At 35.4% G+C, this 21,335-nt stretch overlaps 1 protein-coding gene across 2 annotated transcripts in view; it reads left to right on the forward strand.

Moving 5' to 3' along the window:
- The window catches only part of DYNC2I1 (dynein 2 intermediate chain 1), a 32,391-nt gene extending 12,740 nt beyond the window's left edge, over nt 1-19,651 (forward strand). For both annotated transcript variants that reach the window (XM_051612391.1, XM_051612392.1), the window contains 18 exons: nt 1-58; nt 1,461-1,538; nt 3,392-3,593; nt 5,196-5,298; nt 7,221-7,350; nt 7,885-7,996; nt 8,373-8,467; nt 8,790-8,919; nt 9,807-9,979; nt 10,500-10,662; nt 12,444-12,557; nt 13,216-13,277; nt 14,331-14,382; nt 15,594-15,654; nt 15,891-15,987; nt 16,262-16,393; nt 17,891-18,114; nt 19,186-19,651. In XM_051612391.1, the coding sequence (XP_051468351.1) occupies nt 1-58; nt 1,461-1,538; nt 3,392-3,593; nt 5,196-5,298; nt 7,221-7,350; nt 7,885-7,996; nt 8,373-8,467; nt 8,790-8,919; nt 9,807-9,979; nt 10,500-10,662; nt 12,444-12,557; nt 13,216-13,277; nt 14,331-14,382; nt 15,594-15,654; nt 15,891-15,987; nt 16,262-16,393; nt 17,891-18,114; nt 19,186-19,357 (2,158 nt within the window). In that variant the 3' untranslated portion in view covers nt 19,358-19,651. The remainder of the gene's footprint in view (nt 59-1,460; nt 1,539-3,391; nt 3,594-5,195; nt 5,299-7,220; nt 7,351-7,884; nt 7,997-8,372; nt 8,468-8,789; nt 8,920-9,806; nt 9,980-10,499; nt 10,663-12,443; nt 12,558-13,215; nt 13,278-14,330; nt 14,383-15,593; nt 15,655-15,890; nt 15,988-16,261; nt 16,394-17,890; nt 18,115-19,185) is intronic.
- Nucleotides 19,652-21,335: the final 1,684 nt, after the last annotated feature.

A 21,335-nucleotide genomic window follows, 5' to 3' on the forward strand; every position in this document is an offset into this window, starting at 1 on the left:
AACTGTAAAAGACAGAGGAAAACTTATTGAAGAAGAGGACAAGAATACAAGGCAAGAGGTAAGACTATTAGGCTTTGTAACCTAGAATGCTGCATTTTTCATGGGATTAATAACAATTACAAAATCCTTGTCAATATAATGACATTTTAAGATAAGATTTATGTATATTTGTGTTCAGGAATCTCTTAACTTTAAAGTTTAGAGAACTGATTAGATCAATCAATTAGAAAATTGATTTATTCTGTATAAATTTGCTAAGCATTGAAGGCAATTCAACTGTATTTCAGTATCTTCCATACTTGAAAAAATAATTCTCAGTAAGTGAGAAGAGTTTAGATGTGTAATACATACCATCTACAAATCATCTACATGTACCTAAAGTATATTGTTTCTTTCTATAAATAGCTGACATAGGCAAGTAATATGTAATGTATGCCAAGTAAAATACAGCTAGCAGTGCACTTCATGTAAGTCTCATAAAACGCTTGCCATGAGAAAGAGGGAAGTATTTTTATATGTTCAATGGGACAGGTGCAAGTTTTCAGCAAGTCTGAAGTGCAAACTGTATAGATTTGGGTTTATTTGGGCCAGTCTGTGCTGATACAGCCTAACTTTGCCACAAAAAGTTTTTAAAATATTTTGCCATATTCTTAACCATTCATAACCATCCCCCCAGAATCTAAATTCTTTTTTGGAATGTTGTAGGAAAGAGTGATAGATAGTGCAATAATGAAGACATCCTTTTCCATATTCTCATGTTATGGACAGCCATGTATCTTTAATGTATCTTTCAACCATACTAACTTGTATTAAAACCTGGCTGTTGTCACAGCAGAAATAGTTTTCTTTCAAGGGTATTCCAAGACCTCTGTTATTCTATTCTTCTAATTTCCAATACATTAGTGCTAGCACTTAGGTCAAATACTTTGTTAGGGTTTTCTTCCCCTAATGAGCTTATAGAAAGCATGTTTGTTTCTTCTCTGAGTTAATTTTGCTGACCTATACAAGCCAAATTCTTCATTCCTCTCATAATCTAGCAGCTGTCTCTTTGTTTCAATTTCCACTAATTTTTCTTGAGTATGGGTGACCAGAGTTGAACACAGTAGTGAATGTGAATTTTCATCAGTGCCTTTTTTAGTACTGTACATGACAGAAATACTTTGTGTTCTTGAAATAAATACCTTTCTGACATATTCTTAGATTTAGTCTGCACAGCTCTTATCACTGTGGCCAACAGTCATCCTGGATCAATTACTATATCCAAACTGTCCTCTTCCTCTCTTGCTTCTGACAGCTGAGGTTCCATGTAGCAGCTGGCACTGATGCTAATCTTTAAGGCTCAGAAATATAGAAATATATGAGAAGAACAACTGTTTATCTATCTTTATGCTAAGATTTAGCAGAAAATATTTAATTTTTTGTAAGATTATCTAACAGTTTGATTTACTTTTCTTGTTTAGGAGATAAAAGATACACACATCTCTAATTCAGACAAGGGATTTGATAACTTTTCAGAAAATTATGAAGATGACTTTGAAGTAAGTAAAGGCATACAGTTATCCTTTTGAAACAACTCTGAAGTATCAAAATAATGATTAACTTTATTCACAGAAATAAAAACTACAGGATGTTACATGGTTTTTACTTACTCTTTTCTTGGTGATAGTGACCCTAGCTTGGCTAACAGTAGATAATAAGTATCTAAAATACTATGTAGGAACTCTCTGCTAAATATTTACTTAGTTTTCATCAGGGATTGGGAAACAACTTCTGCTTTTGAGTTGAAGTCTTCACAAGATGCTCTTCCTGTCTTCCTGGATTTCAATTATTTAATAGTTTTGAATGAAAAATGCTGATTTTTTTTTTTTTTACAGGAATGGGAGCAAATAATCCATTTCAGGAGGAAAAAAGCCTGTTTGTTTTTCATTGCAAGAATAATTATAGAAAAAAGTATTGACCCACAGCAGCCCACTAATTTGTTTAATTGAATGCTCTTATTTTTAGCTTTATTTTTGTTCATTTTAAAGTTATTAAGATAGAAGAGTGTGTTGAATGTGCTTTCATTGCTAGCTGAACCAACTACATCTTTGTTGTTCGTCTCCGTGATGTCCACTGTTGAGCTGTCCACTATAGTGGCCCTTTACTGTTCAGTGGAGAGAAATGAGCACATTTATTAGGTGATTGTTTTAACATGAGATGAATTGTCTTAATTAAGAGAGTTATTAAAACATAAGCCTTATTCATAGACTTGCAAACAGATAATATAGTAGTTTAGTACATTTGAGCCTGCCAAGGGCAGCTTGAATTTAATCTATCAAATAAATAACTCTGTATATCTATGAAGCATTTAAACCACCAAACACTGTAATTTTATTTCTTTAAAGAACACATGATTTCTTTAAAGAGCCCATAATTCACCTGAACATATAATTCCTACTTTAGGATATTTTTGGGGAAAAAATCTTTTTGGCACTATAGAAACAGTACTGTGGGATTGTCTTCTCTCGATTAAAATTACTGCACAGTCAAGACATGCTGTTGTAGGCAAATTGTATGAGGTTCAGTAAGGCCAAGTGTCGGGTCCTGCATTTCCAGGTGGCCAAGAAGGCCAATAGCATCCTGGCCAGCAGGAGTGGGGAAGTGATCGTGACCCTGTACTCTGCACTGGTGAGGCCACGCCTGGTGTACTGTGTTCAGGAAGGACACTGAGTTTCTGGAGCATGTCCAGAGAAGAGCTACCAAGCTGGTGAAGGATCTAGAGAACAAATCATACCAGGAATGGCTGAGGGAATTGGAGGTGTTTAGTTTGGAGAAGAGGAGGCTGAGGGGGGACCTCATTGCCCTCTACAACTGCCTGAAATGAGGTTGTAGAGAGGTGAGTGTTGGCCTCTTCTCCCAAGTAAAAAATGACAGGACTAAAGGAAATGGCCCAAAGTTGCATCACGGGAGCTTTCGGTTTGATATTAGGAAGGATTTCTTTACTGAAAGAGTGGTCAGGCCCTGGAACAGCCCGCACAGGGAGGTGGTTGAGTCACTTGGAAGTATTAAGAAACGTGTAGATGTGGCACTTAAGGGCATACTCTAGTAGCTGAGATTGTAGGGTGGTTTTTTGTGGGTGTTTTTTGGTGGAGTGTATGTGGTTGGTTGTGTTTGTTTGGGGTTTTTTTGTATTGATGGTTGGACTCTGCAATCTCAGAGGTCCTTTTCAACCATGACAATTCTGTGATTCTGTGTAAAATGGCTTTCATTCAGAGGATTTATAACCATCTGTATGAAAATTTTATTGTTACATTGTATTTTGACCGCATTTTAAAATTTCTTTAGAAAGATAATGAAAAATAAGTTTAGAATCCGTTTTTATTAGTTATTGAAAGTCCTGTTACTTCTAAAGGATTATGAAGATGATTTTGATGATGATGATGATGAAGACAGAAGTGGTGAAGAGAGAGATGCAGAAGAAAACCTTAGAGAGACTAAATTTTCCAGAACATCTGAAATTGAAGAAATTCAAAGAGCAATTAGTGCAGAAAATGATAGAATTTTCACTTCACTGCCAAATGAAACAGAAAATGAAAAAAAGGAACCAATTATGGGTATGTGACTGTATGCCAGTCTTTTTTATTAAATGTATGAGTAACACATACAACTTAGTAGTAAACAGGCCACTTTTTCTAGAAGTCTGCCTAGAGGCAAAAATCTGGTGCTCTGGATGAGTCACTTAGTTTTTTTGGGTAAGAACTGTAGCTTGCATATTGCTAAAGAATGAGTCAGAGACATTACTAATAATTTAAAATGTGAAGTATAAAAATGTACAGACTGACATTTAATATACATTATTTTGGGTAAGAAGAGGATATGAGAGTCTGGATTTTGAAAACTGGAGGAGAGCTAGAACAGTTTGGGGCTTCTTGTGACATTAATTTGGCTTTTTCTTGTAGCAAAAAGCTACTGCTCTGGGTGGGAAGGCAGGAGAAATACAGATACTACTTAAATATACAGCTCTGTATCACTTTTAAAATGCCATTTTTTTTTCCGAAATGTGACTAAGGAATTGTTAGTTGATCTGGTATCTGTGCCAAATCTACTTAGTTAACTAAGTATAACTCTGGTTCCCCTTGGCACTCTCCACTCTGGTGAACAGCAGTACAGAATCAGTGTGCAAAAGAATCTGAAACAGGTTTTTTTCTAGTTTGTGCAAAGTTAATACAGTCATGGAAGAACAGCAGAGAATTCCTGTAAGTCTTTACAGTATCAATAGATTTTCAGTTAAGCGGTCACTGCAAGTCAGAAACATCATACTGTAATATGAATTTCTTGCAGAAGATTGATTCATTTATTATTTTTCTAACAATATGGACTCAATACAGGAATTCCATTATTGCTATAGATCTCATGAACAGGATGCAATTCTAATACAGAATCAGATTTTTAAACTCTGAATTGTAGCTCTTAATGCTTTATTGTAAATGATGCAACACACTTTTTTGATTAATTTTTTTATCTGGTTTGATTAAAATGGCTGCTGATCATTCTGGTAATGATTTTTAGAAGTTTAAAAGCATTTTATAATATTATCTGAAACAGCAGTCTTTCTCTGAGGGAGTGAAACACCTTTGGTCCTGACTGCAAGTTGGATATTAAGGTCAATTAGCTACCACCTAGCCAGAAAAGGGAGTAACATGACATCAGATATTGTAGTTGTTCCATTAACTGTGACTTTTAAAGCATCAGTTTTCAGTGTTTTGCTTCTTCATCCAAAGGCATCCATTAAGCTTCTGCTGATGAGGTTCTCCACTAGCTGTAGTGATGAAATCTTTTTTCCATATGTACATGGTGGAGTCTGTGTGAATTTGATACGGTTTTTAGAGTTCGTTATACTGTACACAGAGAAACAAGGGATCTGCTAATGGCAGGAGAAAGAGGTATTTTCTGCATCATTGTCTTCTAAAATAAAAACTGCAAAGGCCAGTCATTTTTAATTCATCAGTAAAGGAGCTTAATAAGGGAAAAACTCTGATCCATAACAGAAGAAGATTATTGTAGAGATAACTGTGCTAGAGCATGTTGTGTAATGTGCAAACTAGTAACTTTTAGTAGCTGTGTTGTAATCTGCTGCTTTTTAGACTTACTGCTTTACATTTTAATGCACTGTGAAGTGTGAATTGTAACACTAACAATGTTTTATAATGTCACAGAAAGGAAATGCCCTGCTGTCAGAAACTCTTATTGTGGAATATTCATGGATTTTAAAATGGCAAACCAACGACAAAGTAGCCGAAATATTGCTAGTAAGCTGAAGTAAGTGTATTTGAAATAACCTCACAAAATGGCAGCTCCCTATGTGAGATGTAATTTTTTTATTATATTTGAAATACATGAAGTTCATAACCTTGAGGCTTTTAGAGTAAAATATTATTTTGTAAGCTAACAGTAGTTAGTTCTTCAGTAAATAAAATTTACAGGCATCGCAAATGTGATTTTAGAACAGAAATTCACCTATATATCAGATTTATGGGTATCATTTTATTACAGAATAAGTTGCCAGGATTTAAATTTCTTTTTGTGATTCTTCAGTTGCTTAATTTGATATTGATTTAGAGCTCTAAAGCACAAGCCTTTTAGCTGCTCTCAAGGCTCTGCAATATCTTGAAATAATTAACATTCTATATGGTACAAAGTGTTGCCAAAACAGTACGTTCCTGTTCAGTCAGTTTACACTAGTTGGTGTAAAAACATATTATTACTGATCTAAAATTGCTCTAGATTTGAGACATCTAATAAAGCTGTGTACTAAAGAAAAAAATTGATACCTGTTTCTTGTGGAACTCACCAGGAGCTCCAGATTTATCTAAAGCACTGTGTTTATCTCTCATTTTCTGTTGGATGTATAAAGCAAGAATATTACATTTAATTGATAGTACTAGGTTGTACTGCTTCATGGCTGCACATCAGTGGCTAATCTTCACAAAAGGGAGATTTTATTGTTTAGGCTAATTCACCTTGCCTAAATTTATATGCCCAGATTTTATGCAAGTTCATTTTTTAGGCTTCCTCTCTAGACAGTGGAGACTGATAAGGAAATTCAGGAAGGCATCTCTCTGAAGAATTGCCTTCTGAAGTGTTTGTCAGCCTCTGCTCATTATGTTCTCTGACTGATTATACTACATATATAACTGTACAAGCAGCATTTGTAGCCTGTGAAGATAACTAGCATTTTCAGGGAAAGAGAAAGGTTTTGTGGAATTTAATGCTGTGATAATACATCACTACCAGTAAGCAGACTGAAAACATACCATAAATGAGCTGTAGCACTTCGAAGTTTTAAGTATCATTAGGCTTATTAGTTTATTTTAAGCATTTGTCTTAATGTATCATTAAGATTTGTAACTAGGAAGCAACTTTCATCCGGTTGCATTAGATTTCAGCAGTCTGTGCCCATAATGTTTGAGAAGAGGTGGTGTGTTAGGAAGTAGAAATAAAAATAAAATGTGGGTAAGAAAAATGCAATAGATGTCATCAGGTAGGGAAAAGATGTGAAAATTGTTCTCATCTATAAAGAAAAATCCAGTCTAAAATATTGGAAGAGAAATTCCAGCTTATGTTGCTCTAGTCTTTTCCCTTTTCAAACACTATCTTACTGATTAGAAATACACTTATTTAATGTATATATTTAAAATATGTTTTCGTATTACTGCTGTTGTTATTTGTTTCTCTAGTGGATACAAATTCAGCAATCTGTTGCCGATGGAGATCATGCAAAATACAATTGCATGTCTAACAAAACCAGAATATTATAGATGATCTGTATAAAGCTGTACACATATAGGTGATGTAAGTTAATAGAATGAGTTTAGGAGAATTAGCCACCGTCCAAAGTATAGGAAGAAAAAGACATTCATCTGTTACCTCCCAGAAAAGCTTTTTAATACTGTGGTAAGTTTATAGTGCTGGGCTTTGGCAGTTTGGGTTTAATAATAAATTCCGTAAGTTTGCCTTTTGCAATCAGTATTGCATTTTCAAATATGGTAATTACCTTAGAATAACAATAAAGGAGAACTCATAACAATATATTTACTTCTATTCATAGATTTTTATCTTGGTACAGCTTCAAATTGCATAGATCAGTGGGTTGTTAGATCTCTGGTGTTGTTTTTCTTTTGGCATACCAAATGCTTGGTCTTAACCGTTTTTGTGTTTGTCTCTTGTAATTCATTCTGAAGAAAACGGAGTTCAGAACTTCTCCCACTCATTGATCTGGACTTCTCAGTTAGTTTTTCTTTATTGGATTTGCCTCCTGTAAATGAGTACGACATGTATATCAGGAACTTTGGTAAAATGAACACTAAGCAGGTGGGTAACAAATGTGTAGTAATATTTAAATTCTGAAAGTGCTGATTCTTGTTCTGGAAAAGGATTTTCCTTACAAAAGAAAGTTACTAAAACTAATAGAATAGTAAGGTAATAAATTAATAGTTTTAATCTCTAAGCCTTAATGACTACAAAGCAATGGTATTAAAAGTTTTTGGCTGAACAGAACATTTCAATTTCTGTGTTACAAGAGAACTCTCTCATGTTCCTTATCTGTTTTCTAAAGAACCTTCTATATGTCTGTGCCTCACTATCCCAAGTATGTTTGGCTTAGTGTTTACACATAATGTAAGCCATTCTGTATTTTTGCAGCAGGGCTGGCACTCTTCTGTGAAATGTGGTAAAACATGCTTGCACAAAATAATGACTCTGTGTCAGTATGCTTAGGTCTGAGTTTACAAACATAAAAGGTTGAGTACATCAGCTTTAAAATTGCTGTTTAAATTCTATTCAGTTATTTGCTGTCTTTCTTAGCTGTGCCACCTATATATTGATCCCTTTAGTTTTCTACTTTAGGCATATGTTCAATGTAATGAGGACAATCTCGAGAGAGACATTCAGACTGAGGAAGTTGAGATGTTGGAGAAATGGACGCAGCATCCAGGAGAAAGTGCCCTTGTATCTGGAGGTGAAGAACATTTTTATCTCACTCATTTATGTATGTGTGCATGTAAAGTTTTATCTTTTGTACCCATTAATTGTCAGAATTTATAATGTGACAGTCTGCATCAATAGCAAACTACTATAGGCACTCTTGAGTCCCTTTGTGGAGGGGTGTGGAGAGTAAGTGGCAGAAATAGTCTATTTCTTCTGGATTGCTGTTGCTCTTGCCAGCTGATAGGATTCCCCAGCAGATGTTGTTCTTCAGTACTGCTATTTCTGCTGAAGAGAATTTGATTCCTGACACTCTCCTCTTGCTGAAAAATTACATGGTTCTTACAGTTTTCTTAACTGATTGCCTTTTGAAGCTTCGAGTGTGGTTTTGACTTTGGTTTTTTTCTTAGGTCCCATAAGCAGCCAGGATGTGTCAGTGAATGGAGCACTGACACCTCAGATTGATTCACAGAGGCTAACAGATTTCCTTCGGTCTGCTTGTCAGGTACACATAAGTACTTAAAATCCCTTATGAGTTGTGTGCTTAAGTATACAGTGTGATAGATCACTTAGAGCACTTATTCTGACTAATTTAAATAAATTACTTAAATAATGCTTGTTATCAGTGACATTCATCTCTCTGCAAAGGATTGGAACCAGAGGTGTGCAACTTTTATGTCTGTAAAGTTGTATTTGCAAAGATACAAACTTAACAAGAGATTTCATAAAGGTTTATTAAATTAATCCACATACATTAAAGTTACAGATAGCAAAGCTGAAAGATAAGACGACCCTTTTATTTCTATAAATGTAATTATGTTTGAAAGGTGATTGCTGTTTTGCTAGAGGAAGATCAAGTTGCAACACAACCCAGGTGGAAACTAAGATCTGGACAAACCAGTCTGTCTATTAGTGATAGCTGTTTCCAGTTAAATACTAACCAGCCATTCCTCCATGGTAAGGGAACTTCATTCTATACTTTTTAGTATACAGTCTGACCTCTTCTTCCTTATGCAAAATACCATGCTCTTTGTCATAACTGAAGTGCAAACAGCACATATCAGGATATAGAAATAATGAAAATCCCACTTTTTTTACAACTGTTTATCTAGCTGCTTGTAACTCTGTGCAGCTTGGTTTCACATAGGAAACATCAGAGCATCCTAGCTGCTGTGAAACCAGAAATATAGCCAGTGATTAGCATGGTATAGGGGTGGCCTGGATGTAATTTCTTGTTCTTCTTGTTGAAGGGCCATCCCAAGGGATGTAATTTCATTTAGGCTCTTTATTCTGACAGTAGGGCCAAAGTTGCAAACAAAGCAAGATTATTAAATGGGGAGATTATAGCCTGATATATTTGAACTGCAGTTATGTCTTCCCCATGTAAGTAGGAGATGTTCAGATGAAAAGAAAAATGAAAAATAAAGTATCTGTAATTATGTTAGGAAGACCTATTATAACACAAAACCATATGTATTCTAACATGAACACAAGATGAACCAGAAAAAGCCTGGCCTGTGCTGTTCCCTGTTTGAGACTTAGCTGCATTTTAGTATATATACTGACATCAGATCAGATTGGCTTGCTTTTGCCCAGAATAATTAGTCTATTATCTTTCTGTCTCTCTGCCTTTTTGATTTCTACTTACTTCTGATATTTAGATTCTTTCTCCAGTTCCCTCCTGTTTTCTTGTGTAGTGTGAAAAGCAAACCACTTTTAATAGAAATATTATTCATAATTACATCTTAGCTTGTTTGGTTGTTGCTATAGCAGCTAAATACGCTTTTTCGTCTGCAGTGAGCTTTTTATTTATTGCTTTTTTCCCCATTTTTTTTATGGTTTAGACCGAAAAATATCCTGCCTTTATGTGTCTCAAGTTCAGAGGCAGACACTACTTTCTGTTCATGGATTACCTAAAAAGGCAAGTGTTGGTTTACTGAACAGAAAGAGCATCATATGTGTTTGGAACATCTGGCAGCCCTCCAGTCCTCAGAAGGTTTTAATATGTGACTCAGAGGTATGTTTTATTGAATACTGAATATTATGTGTATTTTGTTTTCTTGTCTTGCTGCAAGGTATTTCATCTTTTAAGAAACACATTTGAGCCTAGTGAGCAAAACACTATTCTCATTCCGTTTTGTGTTGCAGTACTAGAATGTAGTGATGGTCATGGGGTTTGGGTTGTTGGGTTTTTTTTGTAATTTTGACTTCATTTCATGGTTGAAGAGTGAAAGGAAGTAAAATAGCTGGTTCAGATGTTGTCAAGACTTCCCTGTACCCATTGCTATCACACAGTCAAATCACCCTCTTCAGCTTTGTGGCAGTAGATGCAGATTACACAACAATTGTCTTGAAAAGGCAAGGCCTACTGAAAGTCCTGTATCTTACTTCCCTTTTAAATAAATTGTCCTGCTGCAAGCACCTGTAATCTGTCTTTCCTGGATTTGCATGCATAGGAAGAAAAAACATACTTCAGGCTTATCAAATTATTGGCCTTTATCATAATATCAACCATGTGTATTTTTGCTGCCTAACAGGTGATATGTTGCTGCTTTAGTCCCAGTAAAGCAACCTTGGTTTTTGCTGGAACAATAGATGGTTCATTGTTGGTGTGGGATCTTCGAGAAGAGTCGAGAATGCACCCTCATATGATGATCAGTGAAACTGGCTGGACATTTAGAGTGCCAACGTTTTCCACTGGTTAGTATCTATGCCTTCTGATTAGTCATTTTGTGGGCAGTGAAACATTCCACTAGTAATTCTTCTCAGAACACTTCTTCTTGCTAGCCTAGTTTAGACAGTTCAGAGATGATATTTAGTCTGGTAAAAATCGCCAATCGGTGATAGCTGTGAAGAGTTATAAGCAGCTCAATATGCATCAAGCAGTGAGAAGAGAGAGATGGACCAGATGTAAAACCTAAGGAGTATTGTAATATTAAGATGGACTACTTTTCAACTACTGTTTCATCTGAAATCATTAGCCTAATCAGTTTTCATGCTATTATCTCTCTTAATATATTTCTTTTTTATCTACATGTAAACACATCTACATCTAAACACGCATTAAGATGTATTTTTCTGAAGAGATAATTAATTTAAGACTGTAAAACACAGTTTTTCAAATGTCAATTAAAGGTCACAATCTGTACAAATTGTCATGTTAAGTCTTGATGTTTCTATAAGCTTGTATGCAAGGTACGTGTCCAAGAGTATTCATGCATCACCTCTGTTAGAATCATTACAGCTCCACTCTGTGGGATCTGTCTCATGCTGTTGTGGATGCCTGTATATGGTTAGCTGGACTGATAGTACTGATTAGATTTAGGTCACTTACAGGTATTATATAGCTGTCTTATATGTAGATACCCTACTGAGTGTCTAAATCTCACCCTTATGCATTTCTAAAATGACACATAACTTGTATCACTTCTGGATTCTATCTAGATACACTAAAAGTTAAGTCAGGATTGTGGGTTTTTGTTGCCAATTTATCAGTTGTTGTAGCAATGTAAGATCTAGGAGTTTCTCATATTTTCATTACATATACAACATTTTTCTGCCATCCAGATTGTCACATGAGCAACATTTCTAGCACTGGGGCCCATTGGGAGCTACAGCATGCTCTTTCCAGGTTCCTAATGTCAAACAAGCACAGCTACAAAAAAGAAAGGTGTAATTCATTTGTTGCATTGTTTAGATATGACCTAAATTGCTGTTGCATATATATTGGGAAGCCAGAAGACAGTTAACTTGGTTGCTGATAGACTTGAATTATTTTCTTTTTAGTAGATCAAAGATACTTGGTCTTGTGTTACACAATGTGTATGTACAGGTTCATGTAGTTGCTTATATAAGCAAACATTTTTAATGCTGCATACTTAGGAAGATTTATGTCTTTGGTCTTTAATGAGATTAAGTTCAGTGCACAGAGCAAGTCCAGAAGTTAACAGTATCTGAGAAAGATTGCATGTTGAGATTGCTCTAAATGCACTTTCAAAATGTTATTAAAGGGTAAATACATATTTTCTTGTGGTGAATTGTTTGTTTCAGCATAGTTACTTCTATTAAATAATGCTCTGTCAGAGTAATTTTACTACAGTTTTGTCTTTTCTGTAGTAAGCAGTGATTTATTTCTGCCCCTGTTATTTGTGGAGCTTGAAATTTGTGTAGTTCTTCTAATGGAAACCCTAAAATAGCAGATTTTAATGAAATGTCTGTTGCAGTGGCAAAAGTGGTGCAGCAGTCATTTGGAAAATGAGAAGTAAACACGAGGTGGTGAAACATTGATTTATCTAGTAGTATTTTCTTAATTTTGCAAGATTATCTTTGAGACTTTTACAAAGTAATTCTTTACAAAGTAATTATTTGCTATTTTTTCTTTGCAATCATCATTCTCCAATAAGCTGAGAAGTGGTGAGGGTTTTATTGTTGGTTGTGTTGAAAAGAATATAGTCTATACCTTTCATTATCCTTAATTACAGATGGCATTCTCAACTCAGTAAGCCACACCTCTCCTATACTAGCAGTGGAACCTGTCTCAGCCTCTCTCTACACTGATCCGAATTATGGACTTTCAAGCCTCTCCAACCAGGAGGGTATGTAAGCTGTGGTTCAAAGCATCAACGTGTTCATTAAGCATCTAATGAAACAAATTATAAAACAAGTTACCACTCAAAAGTTGCCTTTAGAGAAGTCTTAGTGCTCCTAAAATGTCAAAAAAAACCCTGTCTAAAAAAGGGGAGCACCTTGCTTGTATCTGAAAACACTTAAAATATGTGACTGTACTTGGTGGTTCTTTCTGTGCCTTTTGTCTAATTTTTTTATGACTAGCTTTTGTGAACAAACTTTAATCCACATGCCCCCAAATTCTCAGGCAGTATGCTAGAGGAGACTTCATTACTTCTATTGCAGATTTTCACTTTGAAATCCATAGTAGTCCAAATACATGTGTGGCATATTGCAAATTTTACAAGATTTCTTCTGTTGTACTTTATGTTCTGTTCCAAAGTCCTTGAAGAATCCCAACGTTTTTAAGATAACAAAGAGTAATTGCCTGCCTCGTAGGACAAACTGAACATACTAGTTTCATGTCTTTTTCTTTGGTAAAATTCCAGCACTTTCCCTTTTTATACAGCTGACATGATCATAAAAGTTTCAGATAATATATTAACCTAGGAAATGTTTTGAAGCCTTTTGTATTGTTCAAGATGAAGGTCAATGTATGAATACAAATTATTCCTGTTCTTTTCATAGAAATATCAGGTCATCCATTTCAGATAGCTTCAATGGATGAAAATGGAATCCTCAATATGTGGGTGAGTAATATATGTATGAAACGAGAGAGTTTTGCAAGTTGGAATAATAAAATACTTCTTCAAATATAGCAACTCAAACCCAGGATTTCTGATGAGAATTATCCTTCCTGAAAAGTACAGCAACACTAGCCCTTCTGTTGGAATTCTCTGCAAAGTTTTTGACCTGACTCTCTAATGCCATAATGTTATCCTTAGGCAAAACTGTTAACAGGCACATGGATTCATGAAAACAGGCAAAACAGGTAGTTCTGCTTCATAGGAATATGTTAAGGTATTTCTATTAACTGACTAGGATACCTTGGTCCTCTTGCACCCTCCTGCTTTATTCTTTTTGAATCACAGTGGTGTCAGAGACTGTATTGAATGTATGTTAGAAATAATATTCGTCATTTATATAAAATAAATGTTCAAGAGGCAAAATGTGAAGATCTGTAGGTAAGATTATCCTGCCTAAAACATAACAGATGGGTAAGCACCAGGTATGTTGCTCTTATTTACTGTTCTGACAACTCTTCTTTCTATTGGATGTTTTCAGTCTTTTTCTGATGCAGCTTTGGACCAGCTGCTGAACCTGGTGTTTGCATCTGAATTGATCTTGCTTGAGAATGGCTCAGTGAATAATAAGGGATGAACGTATTTCCCTCTCTGTCACTAGTTAAGTCCCTTAAAGCTCTAGGTAACTTTTGTAGCAACACACATAGGCCAAATGATCTACCCTTTCTATTAATGAATAGTAGTACAGGAGATGTGTTGCAATTCCTTATATTGGGGTTTAGAGTGCGTTTTTTTGTGACTGACCAACAAGATGACAACTAGTGATTAAGTGTAGATTGGAACGTCTCATGTTCTGCTTTCCAGCAGGGAACATCCAGCAGCCATGTGCAGCTATTTTTAGCATTGCAGACATTGATAGGGGATAGAGAGTCTACCTGAAATCATTGTAATGTTAGACCTGCCTATCTAAATTCTGCCATACATTATGACAACTGGTTAAAAAACTTTAAGGTCTGGTAAATAATTATTGCTTGTTAATGTTAAATACTGACTTTTCAGGTGGTTGTTGAATTACAAAAAGTGGATTTAGCTGGTTCACAAGCTGATTTAGGTGAGTACTGCACATTAGAAATACCATAAAACGCTTGAGTTTTGAGATTGTGAAGTTGACAAAAAGTACTTTAGAAGAAGGCAGAATTACTGAGGAAAAGATTCATTCTGAATAGGGCATGTATTTGATATTTGGGGTTATTGGTCAGGTATCATGAGAGGTTTTTTTGCTGCTATCTGAACCCCGTCTGCTAATTCTATATTGGTAATTGCCAACAGCAACCAACATTTTTTTTTATGATGTCGAAGCAGATTTCTGTGTTCTGACCAGGCTGGGTTTTTTTTCCAAAGAATATGACATTTTATGTTATTTTCAATCCTCCTGTTCTTTCTTTACTTATAAAAAAACCTATTACAATACTTTTGTTCTTGCCTATATCTCCATTTTGCTAATTGTCTTGAAACTTCTCTTTTGGGTAAGGTACTTATTTAGTGTGAAAGAAAAGTTTCCATGGTAAGAGTAAAGAACAAAATTCATTCAGCCCTTTTTGAGTTGTGTAAATTAAGAAAATTACATGTTTTGTTCTTTGAACAAAATTAGATTTGAATACTTACCTTATTGGAGAAGGCTGTGATTACAATCCTGATACATTTTCAAATGTATATATAAATAATTAAGTACTGCTAACAAACTTTTTTTGGATCAATTTTCTAATGTATAAGCTTACTTGCAATGTCTGGCTATATTAAGCTGCTAAAGCTGGGTATTACGTCTGTAGAAAAGTGCATTTTAAAGCCATGGTTGCATGTTGACACAGTTTTACTACCACCAGCATTCAGCTTTTTTCCTTTCAAAAAATTCTGATGTTAGAAGCATTAGAATTATTGATGTTATTCTCTACTGACAAGTAACCTAGACCAACCTTACAGAAGCATGATTACAGTCTCTCATTACCATAGTTCATTGTCAGAGATCCAAGTGCATTTTCACCATTGATAGAACTGGGTTTTATAGGGTGATATTACAAGGATGTTACATGCATACTGCAAACTAAAATAAGCATATAATCATGTTTCCCTTTCTCTGTCCTCTTTGTTTTCTGTGATAGATTACAACTGTTCAGATTTGACATACCAAAAGCTGTATCTACAATAAACCATTTATTTATGAAATACCCTTTTGCTAATTAGTCCAGGTTTTAATTTGATGTTAGCACATTCTTAATGCAAGGTGCTTAGATCAGTTTAAATAATTATTTCATATCATTTTAGGTTTAATACCTGGAGGGAAAGTGAAGTTAGTACATAGCTCTACTATGGAATTAAATAACAGGTAAGAGAATCGGAGCATTTAGATTTGACGTGTATCTCACGGAGCTATTCTTTTGCTATACTTTATTAATTTGCCGTTAACAATATCTTCATTAGTATTTGTTTTTTTTTTAATACACATTTCTTCCTAGAGCTAGTCATAGACATTTCAGATCAAGAGTTTCTGTATGTAGTTGCCTAGCTTTAGCAGAGAAATTCCTACATTTATATCATATTTTACCCTTATGTTTTTCCTAGCTTTTTCCCAAAGGATGTGCGCCAGAGAATGCCCCAGACACTGACTATTAAATTTCTGTCTTCTAATCCTAATCATTTCATTGTTGGAACAAACATTGTGAGTAATGTGCTGAAATTCATTTCATTATTTGTTTTTTTTTTGGTTTGGAAGCTGCCATTTTCTTGAAATTTTACCAGTAGACTGATGCATTTATTATTTATATTATATATATTATTATGAGACTATGATTAAAACCTGCTAGCTATTAAAATTTATTAGCTATTAAGTATCTTTTAAGGTAGCAGCTCTGTGAATTTTTAACTTTGTCTTGTAATAATGATAAAGCAAATTTTATTTTGTCTTGTTGAATTTTACTTTGCATTGTCCACAGGGGCTGGTAGGCCATGGTACAAGGCATGATTTAAAAGTTTTTCCAAAGCTATTCAGACCCCAGGAGAGTGGGCTCAGATCAATAAGCATCAATGCAATTGATTTCTTCCCTTTTGGAAAGCCACTATTTTTGGTATGAAAACATTTTAATATAATATATGTTTCCTTTTTTAATTACTTGCTGAGGGAGGATTTCTAAGTTGTTATATTTAAGTAGGACCGATAGGCGACTTACCTCACTAATTCCAATCTGCCATGGAGGGTGACAACAAATCTTGTGTCCTGGTGTTTGAAATTTGTTTATGTGAAAGGTGGACCACCTGGCTCACAGGAACAAATAGCAGTCTCACTTCAGCCTTATAATTTTTTCTTTGTTTTTATGAAACTCAGCATTGCAAGCAGGTCTTCTGCTCTAAAAGAAGCCTCAGCTGTTTCTCACTCTAATGATGTAATAATTTTGGAGACAAAACATTTGTATTGCTCTGAAATAAAGGTCTGTGGAGCAGCTTTGGACATTCATTCCCTGCTTTCTGTTCCTCTCCAGAGCAGGCATACCCTTCGCATGTACTGAGTGGTCAGACATGTTCAAATCTGCCCTCAGCAGTTCATATTGACACACCACTGTTTTTATTTGGCTCCCCTGTGAAAGTTCATTCAATGAAAGTTAAATCTAATTTTAGTAGGGTTTTCTAGCTGCTTATCTTTGCATCTGTTTGTACTTGATTCTCCTTTAAAAATGCTTTCTTTCTAAATTTGCCATGATTTGCATGGCTTCATTGGGATTGCCTAAGGTATCAAATTCATATGTTTAGCTACAGTGTATGTATTTTGTGGCACCTCTGTGCAGCCAGAACTTTCTCTTACCAGATGTTCTTACCTTTTACGCAATTGCGTTTGTTTGGAATGGCTTCTCCAAGTTTGCAGAGTCCTTTTAAAAGTAAGCACAATTTGAAGAGTCACTAAAAAATCATCATAATTTGAAAATTGGAGGAAGTCTTCCAGATTTAGAGGTGGCCCAGGGAATAAGTTACTTTGGTTTTCATAGAATAGTTTCTTTTGTAGATGGATTAGCACAAATTTGTATATGTTGCTTTTACTAGGCAAGATACACGTTATAAGAAAATATCTGTAAGCAGTGAAATCTTCTTGACTTTAGCTTTAGTTTTTCAATATTAATCAATTTAATATCATTATGTTGTTAACCACAGTCTGTCCTACTGAAAGCTATTACTGGTTTTACAGATTATGTGTGTCACTAAGTAGCCCCCTGAATTTCTCTCTAGGCTCACCTTGTTTCAGACTACCTTCAAGTTGTGCTGCTTCACAGTAAAAGTGAAGTTGAGAGATGGAGATCTTTTTTTTTAAGTAGAAAATTAGAACTTCAACCCAGGATTAATGGATTAGATTACTCTAGTATGCTTAGTATAGTTCTACTCCTTTTGAACTCAAAATGGCATTAAAAGATAAAATCCAGGTAGTCCATACAGTGAGATATGAGAGAGATGTGCCACTTGAGTCAGATAACTACTTTTATTTATATGCTCTGTATTTTTGAGAACTGAACTGCAGTTTTTATCTTGCTTAGTTTGTTTTGTTCCCAGGAAGTATTTTCTTTTTGACTACAATATAGGTTGGCTGTTCAGATGGAAGCATTAGATTACACCAAATGACATCAGAGTATCCCCTCATGCAGTGGAATGACAGCACAAATGGGCAGCCAGTTATTGCCCTACAGTGGGCTTTAACAAGACCCTCTGTCTTTTTTGTCCTGGATGCATCATCTAATATTTACATTTGGGATCTTCTGGAAAATGATTTGTTGCCTGTGGCAAAGCAGGCTATTCCATCAGAGACGTAAGTACATCACATTACTATCTTTTTAACAAAATAGCAATATTATCATCTACATTTTGCTTAAATATTGGATGGGGTTTTTTAGAATATGCTTTTCTATATTTTTTAAACTGTTAGAGGTGTGGAAAAAGACTGTAACGAGTTAAATTTTAGTTTTCATTTATCCTTATTATTGTTTCATACAGTCTGATAAAGGAGAAATAATGTTAGAATAAATCAAAATCAAGTGTAGTGTTATCAGTTGGGGCATATGTCTGTACATGAAGCTGAAAAAAGTTGTGTTCCCACTGGACTATTCTAAGCTCAAATATAGCTTTGCTGGATCAGAATCAACCCCTAAAATAGGCAATATATTTGACATTTTAAAATGCCTCTATATAGTATGGTTACCAATACAAAAAAAAATACATTGTGCTCATTGTCACAAATAAACAAGAATATTTTTGGCTACCACCTATTCAGGAAGACTAAAATCAGGGTGATCTCACAGTACTGTTTCTGTTGTCAGTGTAGAGACCTGGGTATCCTGTAGACTGATGCAGAAAAGCAGTTTAATTAAGCCTTTCTGAATTATCATCTTGAGGATTCTCTTTCCTCCCTGATGGGAATCCTACTGGGAGACTCTCTCTTCCCTAGACTTAAGTTAGTCTTGGTGAATATCCCTCTAACTAGAAGTTTTCCGTGTAATCTTTTAAAGTATAGCAAAGTGCTGCTAGTTTGGGGAGAAAATAATATAATTTTTAAAGTTATTACAAGGTACTGGAAAATACTATAAAATGAAATTCATTTTTACAAGCTTGAAATAATTTTTAAGTCATGATTGGAAATTGATGATGGAATCTGTGAAAACAGGAATAATTGCCTCTTATATTTACATTAAATGATTGCAACTGGTGAAAAGCTAAGGAACATGCTGGGACTTGGCATAGTGAGCAATAGTACACTGTGATGAACAGAGAAAAAGGAATCATGTAGCTAACTCTAAGAAACCTGCTAAAAAATGTCTGAAGACACCAATTTATATTATTTTTGTCTAAATTAAAAACCAGTCCTCTCTTCTTTTGATTTCAGTGTTGTAACTATGGCTCTGCTGGGAGAACCAGAAAAACCAAATGGATTATTAGGCATTGCACTGGCCAAAGGATCTGGACAGATAGACATTCAGTATGTAAAAAAGAAGTGGGCCTTACATCAGCCTGAGGAATGTAAAAAACTACATTCAATTTTAATGCAGTCTTTTTAGAAACAGTATTACCTATCTGGGTGTACAAATTATTGCAAAATCTTTAGATTATTTTTGACTGCGATTAAAAGATTTGTAATGTAATTTTTTTTTATTTGTATATAACTTGTGAATATTTTAAAGAACATCAATACAATATTTCAGCTGAAACAATGTATTTTAGTATTTAAAATGGCAGAACCAAATTTAGCATTATTGTACTCAAGAAGATGATGAACTGTATTTCATTATTGAAAGTACTCTAGATGGATATATTTTTTTTTAAATATTGAAAATATATTCCTATAAATTACACTGCTGTTTCTTATTATTCTACTCTGAAGTGAATGATAGCAATTCTTTGATAAGCACATAGTTGTGCCTCTGTATAAGCAACCTGAATGCATGGGGATTTCTCCCTCTGGACCTTTTACAAACTAACACTTAGTAAAACTTTCTTATATCGACCTGAAAACATATACAAACATATCAGAATATAAATACTCATCGTATGATACCTTACTTTTGATTTTGACCCTGAAACACTGCAAAAGGAATACCTGACTAACTCAGGTTACATACAGAAATCATACAATCATTAAGGTTTGAAAAGACCTCGAAGATCATCAAGTCCAACTTTCAGCCCAGCACCACCATGCCAACTAAATCATGTCCTGAAGTGCAACATCCACACATTTTCTGAACACCTCCAGGGATGGTGACTTCACCACTTCCCTGGACCACCAGTGTCAATGCCTGACCACTCCTTCAGTAAAGACATTTTTCCTAATATGAAATCTGAACCTCCCCTTGCACAACTTGAGGCCATTTCCTCTCATCCTATCACTGGTTATGTGGGAGAACAGACCACCCCTACCTTGCTACAGCCTTCTTTCAGGCAGTTGTAGAGGGCAATGAGGTCTCCCCTCAGCCTTCTCTTCTCTGGACTAAACCACCCCAGTTCCCTCAGCCGCTCCTAGTATGACTTGTTCTCTAGACCCTTCACCAGCTTGGTAGCTCTCTGGACGTGCTGCAGCACCTCAATGTCCTTCTGGTAGTGAGGGGCCCAGAACTGAACACAATACTCAAGGTGTCACCTCACCAATGTGAGAACCGGGCAGGATCACTTCCCTGCTCCTGCTGGCCACATTATTCCTGATGCAGGCCAGGATGCTGTTGGCCTTGGCCACCTGAGCACGCTGCTGGCTCGTGTTCATCCTGCTGTCAACCAGCACCCTGAGATCTTTCTTTGCTGGTCAGCTCACTATGTCCTGATATGTACACTACCTGTTTGGATCAAGCTATGTAAACAATATGCTTACTGAAATTCTTAATCTTTTGGGATTTTTTAGGTACAACAGAAAATACTGACCCAGTATTAATTCCAGCAAACTATTTCCAAAGCTCTCGTAGTGAGGAAGAGGGTAGCTGTCTACAGTTTTATACGGATTTTGTACATCATTGGTAAAGTTTGGACCAAGACCAAGTGCTGAAAATACCTTTAACTTTTGTAGCCTGACAACTTCTGATTTAAAGATCATGATGAAAACCATGATTAAATAAGCACAGGCTCAGGGAAAAAAGGACAATTGGAAGACAACGTTTTCGGAAGTTTCTGAATGTGTATCTTTAAGACATATACCGTCTCCTTCTAAAATAGACTGAAATAATTTTTAAACTGTCACTAATTCATTGCCCATGTTTTTCTGTGTAAATTATTACTTAAATTGAGCAAACTCAAAGTGGCCACATGATGGTGCCAAGTCACAGCAGTAAAAACTGAGTGCCTGTTTTAACAGCATACAGCACTTCAGGAGTGAATCTCTTGTCCACTGCGCGTTCCCCTTTCCTCAAAAGCAGCGGCTGCAACCCAGAGAACCCGATGAACTGTCGGAGAGATGTGTATTTCGGGGACCATTCCTAGTTCCCTGGTCAGCCATATGTGTGTAAACACAAGTGATTCTGCTCATTTTCATTGTTGGGTTTATACAGTAATAAT

The sequence above is a fragment of the Apus apus genome, chromosome 2 (assembly GCF_020740795.1).
Source record: "Apus apus isolate bApuApu2 chromosome 2, bApuApu2.pri.cur, whole genome shotgun sequence".
NCBI classification, from domain to species: Eukaryota; Metazoa; Chordata; class Aves; order Apodiformes; family Apodidae; genus Apus; species Apus apus.